At 42.1% G+C, this 15,143-nt stretch overlaps 1 protein-coding gene across 18 annotated transcripts in view; it reads left to right on the top strand.

Annotated features, from left to right (window-relative positions):
- The window catches only part of slit2 (slit homolog 2 (Drosophila)), a 108,014-nt gene that overhangs the window by 72,602 nt on the left and 20,269 nt on the right, over nucleotides 1–15,143 (top strand). For 6 of the 18 annotated variants that reach the window (XM_035947875.2, XM_035947876.2, XM_035947886.2 and 3 more), the window contains 14 exons: nucleotides 625–788; nucleotides 1,549–1,572; nucleotides 2,999–3,016; nucleotides 4,600–4,750; nucleotides 4,901–4,975; nucleotides 5,188–5,331; nucleotides 5,602–5,745; nucleotides 5,843–6,009; nucleotides 7,300–7,432; nucleotides 10,230–10,298; nucleotides 10,594–10,665; nucleotides 12,259–12,330; nucleotides 12,454–12,525; nucleotides 14,900–15,063. In XM_035947875.2, coding sequence (XP_035803768.1) covers nucleotides 625–788; nucleotides 1,549–1,572; nucleotides 2,999–3,016; nucleotides 4,600–4,750; nucleotides 4,901–4,975; nucleotides 5,188–5,331; nucleotides 5,602–5,745; nucleotides 5,843–6,009; nucleotides 7,300–7,432; nucleotides 10,230–10,298; nucleotides 10,594–10,665; nucleotides 12,259–12,330; nucleotides 12,454–12,525; nucleotides 14,900–15,063 — 1,469 coding nt within the window. The remainder of the gene's footprint in view (nucleotides 1–624; nucleotides 789–1,548; nucleotides 1,573–2,998; nucleotides 3,017–4,599; nucleotides 4,751–4,900; nucleotides 4,976–5,187; nucleotides 5,332–5,601; nucleotides 5,746–5,842; nucleotides 6,010–7,299; nucleotides 7,433–10,229; nucleotides 10,299–10,593; nucleotides 10,666–12,258; nucleotides 12,331–12,453; nucleotides 12,526–14,899; nucleotides 15,064–15,143) is intronic. The other 12 variants (XM_035947880.2, XM_035947888.2, XM_035947883.2 and 9 more) reach the window with 5 other exon arrangements.

Below are 15,143 nucleotides of genomic sequence, written 5' to 3'. Positions count from 1 at the left end.
ATGTTTCATTTTTCGAGAGCTTGTTAGTGTCAGTAATTGTTTTCCATTTCAGTTACCTCCAAATGTAGAGGAGTGAAAATAACACTTTTACCTCATGGTACTAATGTAAAGCATGTTGTTGTTGTTATAGTTACCTGCAGCTTAACATGCCTGCATTTCTAACAGCACATTATCACTTTTACTAAATGTCCCTTTCATAATGTGCATGACATAAAAAGAAAATATCACATATAATATAAAAAGTGTATATAAAAGGTTATAGTGATCAACATTTTCAAAGGTTTTTAGAGTCCTTTTGACCTTCGTCAGTAGTATTCAATATGTTTTGAAATCATTTTTGACACACATAAATGCTGTTGTGCTTGCTGACGACATACTTTTAAGAATAAAATATCCTCCAAGTAGGATACAAACAGTGACCAGCACGTATATTTCAGTAATTTTAGCGTCATTATATTACAGCTTGTCAAAATCAGTATTTGATGTGACACATGATTTTATCACACACCTGCCATAAATACAGTTTTTTAATTTATTTTGACTGGTCACCTTCAGACAAGCATGTTCACAGCTATATATTGTTCTAACAGCTTGTGTGGGTTTTCTGTGTTCTGTGCGAATCAGTCATTTAGCCCAAAACCCGTTTATCTGCGACTGCCATCTGAAGTGGCTGGCTGACTACCTGCAGGACAATCCCATCGAGACGAGCGGCGCCCGCTGCACCAGCCCTCGCCGGCTCGCCAACAAACGAATCGGTCAAATCAAGAGCAAGAAGTTCCGCTGCTCAGGTACAAACACACACACGGCCTGTTGTTTATGCACACACAGCAGCTCACACAAATATAGCCAATCTGCGTACACTACCGCTCAAAAGTTTGGGGTCACCCAGACAATTTCATGTTTTCCGTGAAAAATCACACTTCTATTCATGTGCTAATATAATTACACAAGGGTTTTCTAATCATCAATTAGACTATTGGCTAACACAATGTAGCATTAGAACACAGGAGTGATGGTTGATGGAAATGTTCCTCTGTACCTCTATGGAGATATTCCATTAAAAATCTGCCGTTTCCAGCTAGAATAGTCATTTACCACATTAACAATGTCTTGACTGTCTTTCTGATTAATTTAATGTTATCGTCATTGAAAAAACTGTCTGTTTTTTTTGCATTTCTGAGCGACCCCAAACTTTTGACTGGTAGTGTATATAGAAGATCAACACTGATCTGTCTCCTGGGATTAATTAATTTTATTTCTGATCACACACACACACACACACACACACACACACACACACACACAGATTCTTCAAACATAATATTCAAGACACACTGTCCTCTCCTCTCTTCTCATTTTGTGTCTTCCTGCTGGGATTTTCCCTCAGTCTCTCTTTACTAACCTCAACTCCCTGTTTTTTGGGTTTTCTGTGGGATCTACTACATCATTGTTACACACATATACACACACCAAAACCAACTTTCTTCCAGTGTAGCTTTTTGATAGCTTTGTTGTTTTTCACTTTCACTCTCTCTGTCTTTCCATTAGCAAGAGAGCAGTATTTCATCCCAGGTATTGTGCATTGAGCATGTGTGTGTGTGTGTGTGTGTGTGTGTGTGTGTGTGTGTGTGTGTGAGAGACACTGTCTGCGCACTGATGACGGCACACTCACACACCCCTGACACTTGGAGTGATTTGCCTTGACTGACTGCTTTTGTATGCCAAAACATTCTTCTTTTAATGGTCTAACGTACATCGTAGGCACTGGATAATCACACTCCTGTCCTTGCACCGGGATTTTCACGGTAACCTTGACGTTAATCGCAGAAAAACAATTGGATTAATAAGCTCAGGTGGCCGTCAGCTGGCCACCGTGTGCGCGAGATTCTGTGTAAATGAAGGTGTATTGGCACAGCGATCACAGAGACTATATTTAATATTAGTCCTCCTCGCTTCTTAGCACATCTAATGATAGCTAATGCATGAGCGTGTGTCCGTGAACATCTGTGTCCGTTTCTTTCACTGCAGAACATCAAAAGGTCACACAGTTACCATGCTCAGAGGGGTGCTGGGAAATATGTAAATCAGACATGCATATGAGATCAGTAGCAGGGCTAAAGGCGGTCATTACCACAGCAGCTCACAGAGGAGGCATGGTGTGTGTGTGTGTGTGTGTGTGTGTGTGTGTGTGTGTGTGTGTGTGTGTGTGTGTGTGTGTGTGTGTGTGTGTGTGTGTGTGTGTGTGTGTGTGTGTGTGTGTGTGTGTGTGTGTGTGTGTGTGTGTGTGTGTGTGTGTGTGTGTGTGTGTGTGTGTGTGTTGTGTGTTGTGTGCGCTCACTGCAGTCGTTAACTCTGAAGCTCACCGGGGGGACAGAGGTTTCAAAGCCCAGATACCACATACGGGGCGAAGCTGAATAATTTAAGAACATTTGTGGTTTAAAAGTTGAATAAACATGTTTTATTCTGCGATTTTGCCCCTCAGATCAATACGTATTAAATCCTCTAGTTTAATTTGCATCATGTCCACTATTCCACGGTGCATTATTTTGGATTCTATCTCATATTTCTGTCAGAGCCAAATCTGCCAGTCTAATGGTTTTAGTCTTGTGATCCTGCTGGAGTGTTTGATGTCAAAGAAAAAGCATGAAACAAAATCTACAGAGAAGGCTCTTTTAACTGGTTATGTGTGTCTTCTGTCTCGCAATCCCCCCCAAAACACGGTTGACTCTAGTCGTGCTTCGAGCCAAACTAGGCTGAGCTGTGTTGGACGAGAGCGCCCTTCCTGTGTCATGTAACGCCAGCATGAGTCTCACTATTCACGACTCATTACCCCTTTAAATGAATCACTGCCTGGGGAACCAAACACCAATTGCAGCACCAATTGCAGCCTTTTTTTTTCTCCGTTTTTCATCAGCTTTCTTTTTCTTTCTTCTTTCCTGTTCAAATAAACGAGTGAAATCCCTTCTTCTTTCTCCTACTGCCTTTCTCACACACTCAGGAGTACACCATGTCGGCTGTAAGTAACACACACACACACACACACACACACACACACACACACACTCACACAGGTTTAACTCTGAATCCCTCACCTCTCGTCTCTGAGCTGACCTCTGACCTCTCCCACAGTGACGTTTGACCCCTATGTGGCTCCTCTTGTCTGGTTGTTTACCACCAAGAATAAAACTTACACTTCAGGACGCAGCCGTTCATGTGTGTTTCTCTTGTTTCTGTGCGACGGTGTGTGAGTGTGTGACGCCCAGAAGTCAGAGCTTCTCTTGCATTCAGTGCTGCTGTAACTCTCCTCCCACTCCTCTGTAACAGCTGCTCTGTTCCTCTTCTCTTGTCTGTGAATTTAGATGTCTGTAGATGTTTCCTTCTCCTCCTCCTGCCTTTTCTGCCTTTTTTTTAGCACTTTGCTGCGCTTTCTACCTCGACTGATCTCCTCCTTATTGTTGCTCCATCCTCTTCTTTTCCTACAAACCAGATTCCTCCTTCCTTCTTCTGCTCTTTGTCCCTCATCGTTACACCTTTATTCTTCTTTTCATTTTGTTTCCTTCCTCTCCTACTCCTCTCTTCTCCTCTCAGTTCCCTCCATTTATTTCACTCTACATCTTATCCTCTCTTCTTGTCTCCTCCGTTCTCCTGTTTGTCTTGCCTTATGTGTCTTCATGTTATCCTCTCTTTTTCAACTTGCTCCACTCCACTCCTCTTTTCCTTCTCAATTCTTCCTCTCCTTTCCGTAAAGGTGGAAGCATTGTAAAATAAAAACTCCTGTCCTCTCCTCCTCTTCTCTCCTTTATTCTCCCTTCCTCCTCCTCCTCCTCCCCCTCTGTCCTTCCCACCCCTGTGTTCCAGCGGAGGAGCAGTCAGTCAGCAGGTTGTTCCTTTGTGCTTGATCTAACCATGTGGCTGCCAGGTTCCAAAAGTGGAACATGGTTCTGTCAAGCACCATGGAACGGCCCTGCAAAACCCTACAGCATGGCCGAGACGCAAGAGACAGCCAACTCCTGTCACTCCCTGAAAACTCTGAGTGTGTGTGTGTGTGTGTGTGTGTGTGTGTGCGCGTGCGTGCGTGCGTGTGTGTGTGTGTGTGTGTTCAGTATGATCGATGACTGGCTGGGTGTGCATAGGCATTTTTCTCCTATGATCTCACTTCTGATGCCGTTGTGTTTGTGCTGTGGTTTCTAACACTAACAGTTGCCTTGTAGTCTGACAGGACAGAAAAACTCCAGAGTGTTTGTTCTCGTGTGGGTGCACGTGTGTCTGTATACGTGTCTCGATCAACACTCCGTTTGTGTGTCTTTGTGCGACTCGGCTCCTGTGAGGCTGCGGTACACATGTGGCATTTTGAAGCGATGCTTGCGGGGAATGTTGCGTTAGATCATAATCAGTCATATTTGGGCTCGTTTCAACAACTTCCAGCGCAAACAAAAGCAACACGGCCCCTCTGCAGCATTTTAAAATTCTTCCATTGTATCACAGCCTTCACTTCGACCTTCTGCAGTGTTTATGTTGGAACTGATGCCAGTAAATGCTGGGGTTCGACTCTCACACAGTGAGGACGCCCAGTGACGTTGTGGTTGTGATTGTGACCAGGTACAGAGGATTACCGCAGCAAACTCGGAGGTGACTGCTTTGCCGACTTGGCCTGTCCTGAGAAGTGTCGCTGTGAGGGCACCACGGTTGACTGCTCCAACCAGAAACTCACCAAAATACCAGATCACATTCCTCAGTACGCGGCCGAACTGTGAGTCACGCTTGTTGTTTGTGTACTACAAAGTCTACCTGTGTGTGGTACAGAAGAAGCCTCACATCACCTTTGATCTCCTTCTGTCTCTTTTCCTTCAGTTGTCCTCTCTCTTTGTATCTGACCACCTCTTCTTTTCTCTGTTCTCAGGCGTCTGAACAACAATGAATTCACTGTGCTCGAGGCGACGGGTATCTTCAAAAAGTTGCCTCAGCTGAGGAAAATGTGAGTCAGACATGTAACAAGAACAATATGGTTGTTTGAAAGTCATACTCGGGACTCACAAAGAAAGCTGCTATTGCAAACATGCCGATATAGAAATTAAAATGTCTGCTTCTCTCTCCCTTCTTCCTCCTTCTTTTCTACATCTTACTTATCTCTCGTTTCATTCTTGCTGCCCTCTTACCTGCCTTCCTCCTGCTTCAAACTCTCTGCAGTAACCTGAGTAATAACCGTATCACTGACATAGAGGAGGGGACATTTGAAGGCGCCTCAGGGGTCAATGAGTTGATTCTGACCTCCAACAGACTGGAGAACATACACCACCGCATGCTGAAGGGACTGAGTGGCCTCCGCACACTGTGAGGACACACACACACACACACACACACACACACGCACACACGCACATGCATATGCATCAAGTATGCTCGCAATATTCAAATTTGCTCCCACATACTGTGACACTGTCCACCAAAAAATTACACGAACCTGCATAATTCATGGGCTTATAAAATATATCTATTTGTATATTTTTGTCCTGCAAAATACACTTGTTCACTCGTGTGTGTGTGTGTGTGTGTGTGTGTGTGTGTGTGTGTGTGTGTGTGTGTGTGTGTGTGTGTGAGCAGCATGCTAAGGAGTAACCGTATCAGCTGTGTGAGTAACAGCAGCTTCGTGGGTTTGAGCTCAGTGCGTCTCCTGTCACTCTACGACAACCAGATCACCTCGATGAACCCCGGAGCCTTCGACACGCTGCACTCTCTGTCCACGCTGTGAGTGGAAACAGTAGAACACACTCATCCAAATGTATAAATGAACAAGAAAATAAAATGGCACAGAGCTCTTTCATCTGCCTTCTTTGCTCTCCAGAAACCTCCTGGCCAATCCCTTCAACTGTAACTGCCACCTGGCTTGGCTCGGCGATTGGCTGAGAAGGAAACGCATTGTCACCGGCAACCCTCGCTGCCAAAGTCCCTACTTCCTGAAGGAGATCCCCATCCAGGATGTAGCTGTCCAGGACTTCGCCTGCGAAGACGGTAAGATAAAATAAATTATATACTGCCTGTCCAAAAAAAAAGTCGACAGTTGGAAGCAAATAAGCAAATAAGTAAGAGCCTTCCATTGGATAATTACTGCAGTGATTGATATGTTTCAGCTGCAACAATTTATTTAGTCCTAGCTGATGCAGTGAGGAGCTTCTCATTTCTTAAACAACCATTTGGAAGACATATCCTGTGGTCATAGAAAGGATGTTAATCTGTTTGAGAAGGGTCAAATTATTGGCCTGCATCAAAGAAAGAAAACAACTAAGGAGATTTCTGAAGCTACTAACATTGGGTTAAGAACTATCCAATGCATTATTAAAACCTGAAGGATAGTAGTGAACCATCATCTTTCAGGAACAAATGTGGTCGGAACAAACTCTTAAATGATCGTAGGAAATTAACAGCAGAACTCACAGCTATGTTTAATAGTGAAAGTAAGAAGATTTCCACATGCACAATGTGAAGGGAACTCAAAGGATCTGGACTAAACAGCTGTGTAGCTCTAAGAAAACCACTGATCAGTGAAGCTAATCAGAAAAAAAGGCTTCAATTTGCTAGACAGCATAAAGATTGGACTCTGGAGCAATGAAAGAAGGTCATGTGGTCTGATGAGTCCAGATTTACCCTGTACCAGAGTGATGGGGCATCAGTGTAAGAAGAGGTGGATGAAGTGATGCACTCATCATGTCTAGTGTCTACCAGCCTGTGGGGGTTTAGGGTTATGATCTGGGGTTGGTCAGGTTCAGCAACGTTATGTTCCCAAAGAATGAGGTCAGCTGACGACCTGAATATACTGAATGACCAGGTCTTTCCACCAATGGAGTTTTTCTTCCCTGATGACATGGACATGTTCCAAGATGATGATGTCAGGATTCATGAGGCTCACATTGAGAATGAGTGGATCAGGGAACATGAGACGTCATTTTCACACATGGATTGTCCTCCACAGAGTCCAGACCTCAGCCCCACTGAGAATCTTTGGGATGTTCTGGAGAAGACTTTGTCTGACTCTCTCATCATCAGTATAAGATCTTGGTAGAAAATGAATGCAATTCTGGACAGAAACAAATGCTGTTACATTGCAGAAGCTTGTGTGTGTCGATATCAGCGCTAAAGACGGTCCAATGAAATATTAGAGTGTGCAACTTTTTTTTTGGACGGGCAGTGTGTTAACTCCATGTGATGCTCTCTGGGACGTCTGCTGCAGATATTTCACACTTGTTCCTCATTCACTTCTTCCTCTCGCCTGCACTTTTGCTTCTATGTGTCCATCACCGTCAGGTAATGATGAGAACAGCTGCTCTCCGGTGCTGAGGTGTCCAGCAGAGTGTTCCTGTCTGGACACTGTGGTGCGCTGCAGCAACAAGGGTCTGACTGCGCTGCCCAAAGGCCTCCCCAAAGAAACCACTGAACTGTGAGTTTAGAAGCAACACACCATTTGCTATGAAGATCATAAAAGTGTCATTTTACCTGCTTGCCCTCAATGTTCCTCAGACAGGACGTTGTGTAACCCTGTATCTCCAAAATATCTCACTTTCACAAATTCATAAAAACTGGTCTGCTTCATTACAAACCATTTTTCAGATAATCTATTGCGGTTTTAATGTTTTTATGTAGCTTAACCCTCAAGCAGTTTCTGGGTGTTTTCTGTTCCTGTGACTTTTTTACTCATTTCGGGCTCATTTTTCACCTTAATTTAAAGTCCTGCACCTCTATGGAAACAGCAAAACCATGACTAGAAGTAAGCAGAACAAAAAAATTATTTTTATACAGCATAACAAAGTTATAGTACCATAAATCATAAAAAAAGAAAACTAAAGTAGAACTTTACTGATTACTTATTTTGCAAATTGACAAAATCTAGAATCAGCTCGTTCAACATTTTCCCAGGTGTCCACAGATGTAATAAATACTAAATGGTGACCCCTCACAAGATATACCGTTCACTGTTTACATGTTAAATTTGTTTCCATCATTGTCTCCTCTCTGCTCATTGTAAACACAACCTGAAGTCCTTTCATTTTTGTCATGTAACTGTTGGTGACAGCTGAGTTACTAATGGCTTCCTGGTTGTGTGGAGGAGTGCACATTTTTTTTTAGTATTTTTACAGAGTCTGGTTAGTGCAAAAAATAAAGCTATTTGATGAGAAGTCATGATTTTATGCATGATTTTTTGAAATTTCCAACAGAACAACACGACATGATAGATGAGCAGTTTGATGAAAGTCGGAAAGTTGATAATCTTTCTGTTTTTACACTTTAGGCTGTCATGTAGCATTTTTTTTAATAAAAAGATACACTGCCTTTAAAACCCACTGTTGGCTTTAGGGTTCAGAGGGTCAAGAAGTCAATGATCTCATCTCATAGAAATAATGTTAATTCTTCAACAAGAAATGCACTCAGAGAGCGCAGGACTCCACCAAGGCTGCTCGGTCGTATTATTTCCGACAGCTGAAATTTGAAAAAAATTGTGATGGTAACCATAGAATGTGGCCATTTAATATAGATGTACCCACAAACAAAATGACCTTGCACTGAGCACAGGCGTGTGTTATGCATGTGTACGTTATGTACGGATACCGAAATGTCATCTAAATATGTAGCGGGCGGTGGGACTCAGAAACACCCCCACAATTTAATCAATAGTTCCTTGTATCATTTCAGTCCTGATAAGTCCACAGCGGTGGATTTGTAGTAGGATCACAATCATGTGATCGTCAGCAGGCAGCTGATGTAGTGTTCACTTGTTGTCATAGTTACAGTGACGCTGTACTGCTATCTCACAATGATACAGAAATCTTGCCAAAATCTAATCACTTGGCCCTTGTGTCATTTCTGACTTTCCCTGAAAATTTCATTCAAATCCATTAGTCTGTTTTTCAGTAATGTTGCTGACAGACAAACGTACGTCGATCGTCACATAACTCTGCCGAGGCTCCGCCTCCTTGGTGGAGCAATAATTAGAACATTTGTGTTATTATCAAATGGAGTCATATAGTTGTCTTTGGACAGTGATGGTTTGCATTTGTATAGATAATACATTTTTGAGTGAAAGGCAGTCTACATAGCCTTTTAAAAAGTACTTCTTGGATAAGTTCCTCAGTCTCTTCATGTGATCTCAGACTGATTCTATGATGTTCACATCAAGGCTCTGTGGGAACCAAACCATCCGCTGTAGGACTCCTTGTTCTTTGTGTAACTGAAGATAGTTCTATAACACTGGCTTTGTGTTTGGGTCATTGAGTCAGCAGCACCATCAGATGCCTAAAAAAAGAAGCTCTGCAGTTTTACCATGGACATGTATAGCTAAGCTAGGCAGGGGAACAGTGAGAGTGGTCCACCTGCTGGTCCTGAGGAGATAAAGCCATTATACAGGTCAGAGTCATACTGGGTTAAAAGGACAAACATTTAAGTAGCACTTATAAAGAGCAAAAAATAACCCATTTCACACTGAGCTGCTTCCTTTGTGTCTCAGTTTTTCTCCTTGGAAAAACTTTAAACTTATTACATTGTGCAAACACACCTGTTAAAACACAGCCTCACAGGTATACAAACTGTTGGCTCACAGAGGATTTTATTTCAGAGCTACATTTCCACACACACACACACACACACACACACACACACACGATCCCACGCAAAAAATCCCTGGTTAACAGAAAATTATAGCCTTAAATTAAACATCAGGCACGCAGACTTAGCTGTATTTTCTATCATTTCACAGCTTCTCCTATGGGGAACATGGTTCTTCCAGTATTAACAAAAACTTTATTAATACGGTGGATTAATAGTGCTTTGCCACAAACTGAAGGAGATCGGGTCTCACTCGTGTGTGTGTGTGTGTGTGTGTGTGTGTGTGTGTGTGTGTGTGTGTGTGTGTGTGTGTGTGTGTGTGTGTGTGTGTGTGTGTGTGTGTGTGTGTGTGTGTGTGTGTGTGTGTGTGTGTGTGTGTGTGTGTGTGTGTGTGTGTGCGTGTGCGTGACACCTGTGGGGATATTAAACTCCAGTGTTTATTATGGCTGTAGCAGTAATGACTGCTCACACTGCTGAATATGAGGAATTTCCCACATGGCTAAAACTTCATTTTCTCCCTTCTCATTTTCTCCCTCTCTGTTTCCCAACTCTCCTTTACATCTTCCATATTTTCCCCTTTTTTTCCTCCTTCTCTTCTGTTTCCAATCTACCTCTTTCTCTGTCTGTCTGTCTCTCAGATACTTGGATGGAAATCACTTCACTCAGGTTCCTGTGGAGCTCTCCAATTACAAACACTTAACGCTCATGTAAGTCTCACCCACATGAACTCAACACACAGATATCACAGACTTCATACAGTCAGTCACACACAATATATATAATTATATGTGACTTGGCCTGTGTTTCCTGCACTCTGCATTAAAAGACCAAAACTAACAGAATGGTATCCTTGTCAGAGTTCTTGACCCGACAGTCTGAGTCCTGTACAGAGGAGTGTTATGTTCTGCACATAGTCTGTGTATGTGTGGATTTGTTTCACGCATGTGTGGACAGTGCTGCCTGTGTGTGTGTTTTATGTATCTGTTGTTGTTTCCTTTTCAGTGATTTGAGTAACAACCAGATCAGCACGTTGTCCAACCACAGCCTCAGTAACATGTCCGAGCTGCTTACCCTGTGAGTCTGGCTTTACATCAGTCCTTTTGCAGTGTGTGTGTGTGTGTGTGTGTGTGTGTGTGTGTGTGTGTGTGTGTGTGTGTGTGTGTGTGTGTGTGTGTGTGTGTGTGTGTGTGTGTGTGTGTGTGTGTGTGTGTGTGTGTGTGTGTCTGTGCGTGCGTGCGTTCAGGTGGAAGATGCTCATGACAGAATAACAGCAGAAATCCACTAAGGAGCTTCTTTTCTTGCAGATGTCACATAGCCACACATAAATAATGTCCCACCTGGTCCATCAGTGACTCGTGGGAATCACTGAGTGTAGTGTTACCAAAAAAAATAGATTTTTTTTGTTTGTTTTTGTCGCATAACAACTGAGGAAGCTAAAAAATATTGTCAAAATACACAACCAATAGTATGAGAAAATGATGACCTCATACAACTACCATAAGACTAGTGTTACGACCCGACCTGCTAGAGTCAGCTGGGTGTAGCAGAAACAACCAGTTGTTGTTGGTTTAGGTAAAGCAATTTATTGCTCAGTGGCAGATTTAACATAAAAGTGATTAAACAAAGAAAAACAAGACTGGTGGATGTTGCTAAATCAAGCAACTAAACTCCTTAGGCAAACAATAGCAACACCCACCACAAACATTAGAAACTAATACAAACTAATGACTAGTGCACAGATTTAACTAGATAAAACTGGTGCCTCAAAACACATTTCCAGCAAAACACAAGGCACGAATCACCACCGCTCAGTGGCTACGAAACACACACAAACACACACACGTAGCTTCTCATGTAGTTAGTCAGCTGCTAACAGAGGCTGCAGTCCTCACCAAGACTTGAGAACCTCTCACTGAATTAGCAGCTGCTAACAGAAGTTTACCATCTGGGTAGCCACCCCTCAGTGGCTACGGAATCTACAGAACTCACAAAACACAAAGAGACAAAGAGGCACCAGGGCAGACTGGTCACACTAAATCCCAGCCACCTCAACTGAGAGTTTGGTTGCAGGATTTATCCTCTCCAGGTGTCATGATGGCTGCAACCGGTTGACTGAAGGTGGAGGGAACTGAGTGGTGGCCCAATCGGACGGGTCGGGAGGCAGGGAGAACTAAGGCTGGAGTGCAGCTGGGCCGACACATGCCATCTCCCTATACAAAGGCCCAAAAAATTCACCCCAGAACCAAGACGTCACCTGTGGCCGTAACACTAGTATGGAAGATTTATTTTTTAAAACAGCCAAGGAGTGGGGAATACAGTGCATGTTATATACATCCATAAGCTGAGTTTTCACCTAAATGTAGATGATGTACCAACTTGCAGCAAAAATGTTTCCACTTCTAACTACTATAAATAGCATTACCCCAGAAAAATAAAATCATGCACAAAAAAATCAGGTGAACACATAAAAACATGGGCTGCTTGTGCTTGTGAGACATGTACGTGGGTGTGTTAAACTGTGTGTCTGCATTTGCTGCTCTGCCTGCTTATCTCAGTAAAATGTCATAAACAGGACAGTGGTCTGAAGTGCCTTGCTACATTTGAAGTCGTCTTGAAAAAATATTCTGCATTTGTCTCCATGCCAATGTGTTAATTCTGTGTGCAAAGAATCCTGAGCTACAACCGGCTGCGATGCATACCAGTGAGGGCGTTCGATGGACTTAAATCTCTTCGTCTGCTGTGAGTATCCAACATGTCCTCACGCTGAGAAACGTTGTAAAGACAGTCTTGATTCTTCTAACCGCTGTTAAAGAAATTATTAACATCCAAATTCTTTTCTGCATCTCTGTGGCCTTGCCTTAGGTCTCTCCATGGTAACGACATATCGCTGATCCCTGAGGGAGCCTTCAAAGACTTGTCATCGCTTTCCCACCTGTGAGTACAACGCACACATCGTTATTATTGTCTTACTCTGGAATGGAAGATTCTTTCTCACCTTATGAAATTGCAAATGAAAGAAAAACACATTATCACCACCAAAGAGCCTTTTGTCATCATCATCCAAAAGAAAAATGTCTGTTTAATGAGGCTTTCTGTAAACATATGGAGCTACGAAACAACAAAGTCGTCTACAGTCCATGTTTTTCTCCTTCACTCCTTTGTTAAATTTTTATTTTACTCCTAAATCCGGATATTTTATATGTAAATCAAGTGCTTCTCTATACAGTATGAGGGCATTCTAGAAAACTTTCCTCCTCTACAATGTTATTCCTTGTAGCCACTATTGCAAAGCTGTTTCTTCCAGTTACTTTCTTTGCTGAATAATAGATTTTGAAGGAAATCCGCTAAACTGATTTGCCGCAAAATCAGTCTTTACAGAAACTTAACTCCCACTGTGGTGAGGCCTCTAGTGCAGAAAGGCATATACTGAGAATGTCATAAAGACACATTCTGACAAGAAGCATATCAGACATATAAATACTCCTGTCAAAAATAATAAACTGATCTAACTAAGAACTGAAAGACACTAAAAAACTGTTACTTTGATCTGACTTCAGTTTACAGAGGATATCTTTGAGGCATGTTATCACAAAAATAAGAAGTTTATATAGAGAGTGCCATGTTTGTGGACGTAAATGAAGGATGACTCCTGAGTTACCTGATGATGGGAGTGACAGTGAGGATGTAACAGTGTCCAGGACGGTCACTAACATCAGCACCATGGAGAGCTCTCATTACAGGCTGCTGCTTTTTTCTAGTGTCCAAGTTGTAAAAGCTGCAGATCACAGAAAAGGAGCCTAATATCATACAGCAACAAACCTGTGACTGACTCTAAGGTCCTTTCTGACCACTACAGCAGATCAGTTCATGGCATTTGCATGAAGGAACTGACCATTTATCCCAAATAGTTGCACAGTTACATTTGGCAGCAAAGGCTCTGCTGTTCGAGGGAGCTCTCAAAAACACTGAGCAGCAACGTGGATTCATTAGAAAGAACTGGTCGCATATATGAACATATCCTTGGCATATCCAAAAGGTCAAAGGTCACCTTTACTGTGAGATCATAATTTTATGCAAAAACACTGATTTGGACATTATTCAACGCCATAACTTAGAGCTTAAAATGGACATGGTGCTCAGATGCTGAACTGATTTAATACATCTGTGTTGCTGGGTTGAACATGTGTGTGAAGCATCCACAAATTAGAATTTGTTGCAACATATATATTTGAAGCCTTGTACATCCCCTTAACGCTGATCGTCGTAAATTTGCGTCATACCGCTTGCATTCAGACTGCAGCCGAGATAGCATATCCATTCCCCCAATGCTTGTTTGTGCATATTCAGTACGAACCTAGGAACCTTTTGCAAGCACTGGTTTCTCATAGGACCAGTTGGAGTGGGACCTACGTTATTATATATCTGTTGTTATTATTATTATATATTTATTCTATGTGCTATAGGCAAATTAACAATCTCCACTTAATTTGGCACCAACTTGAAAGCAGAAACACAAATAATGAATTTTTTATATCGTAAATAAATTCAGGCGTCAAGAGGATATACTGTCATGGCTACGACTTTGTGCAGAATCCGCTTTTGTTGGTCAAGCATATGATTACACAAAAGGAATTTAACTCCAAATTTTCTTTCTTTCAATGAAGTTTCACACTTCATAGTCTATATATTATGTATTATACAACAGAATGGATGGATCTGTGAAATCCCCCAGTGAGGGATCAATAATGTTTATCTTATTTTATCTTATCTTATCTCATCTCATCTCATCTCATCTCATCTCATCTCATCTCATCTCATCTTATCTTAGGAGACATAAAGTCAGTAATCCTGATATTTTAGCTTTGTGCTAGTTAGTTTTTATTTCACTCATTGAAAAAACAAAACAAAAAAAACACTTCAATATAAAAACAAAAGGTTTCCAAACTTCTGAATGAAAGGGAGCAGAAGGAATAATAAACTTATGTAATCTACCCTTTTAACCAAACAATCATTTTATAATGAGCATTAAAACAACAAACAAAATGATTCTAAAGTCTGAGAGGCCTGCATAGCCACCCTCACTCATATCAGAGTTTTCTCTCATAGCAAGCACTATGATACTCATACTTCATTTCTTTTTATTTGAAGAATATGCTGGTTTAAATTACATTTTTAAATCTTGCGTGTGATTCAGATTATTTGATACTACAACACACTCGATATCAAATTTGAAACAATTTCACTTTCCTGAGCTCTCTCTGAATATGACTAAACTGTGTTCTCATTTTTCCATCCGTTTGACTGGCAGGGCTCTGGGTGCCAACCCTCTGTACTGTGACTGCCACATGCAGTGGCTGTCAGACTGGGTGAAGAGCGGCTACAAGGAGCCCGGCATCGCTCGCTGTGCTGGGCCCGGTGACATGACCGACAAACTGCTCCTCACCACACCCTCCAAGAAGTTCACCTGCACAGGTAAAGGCACTGTCTCACACACACACACACACACACACACACACACACAGGACTGTAGTCCAGGAACACATGCACATACC

Source organism: Amphiprion ocellaris, chromosome 4 (genome assembly GCF_022539595.1).
Source record: "Amphiprion ocellaris isolate individual 3 ecotype Okinawa chromosome 4, ASM2253959v1, whole genome shotgun sequence".
Lineage (NCBI taxonomy): Eukaryota > Metazoa > Chordata > Actinopteri > Pomacentridae > Amphiprion > Amphiprion ocellaris.
The sequence above is the reverse complement of the archived record's forward strand: the minus strand, read 5'-3'. Positions and strand labels throughout refer to the sequence as shown.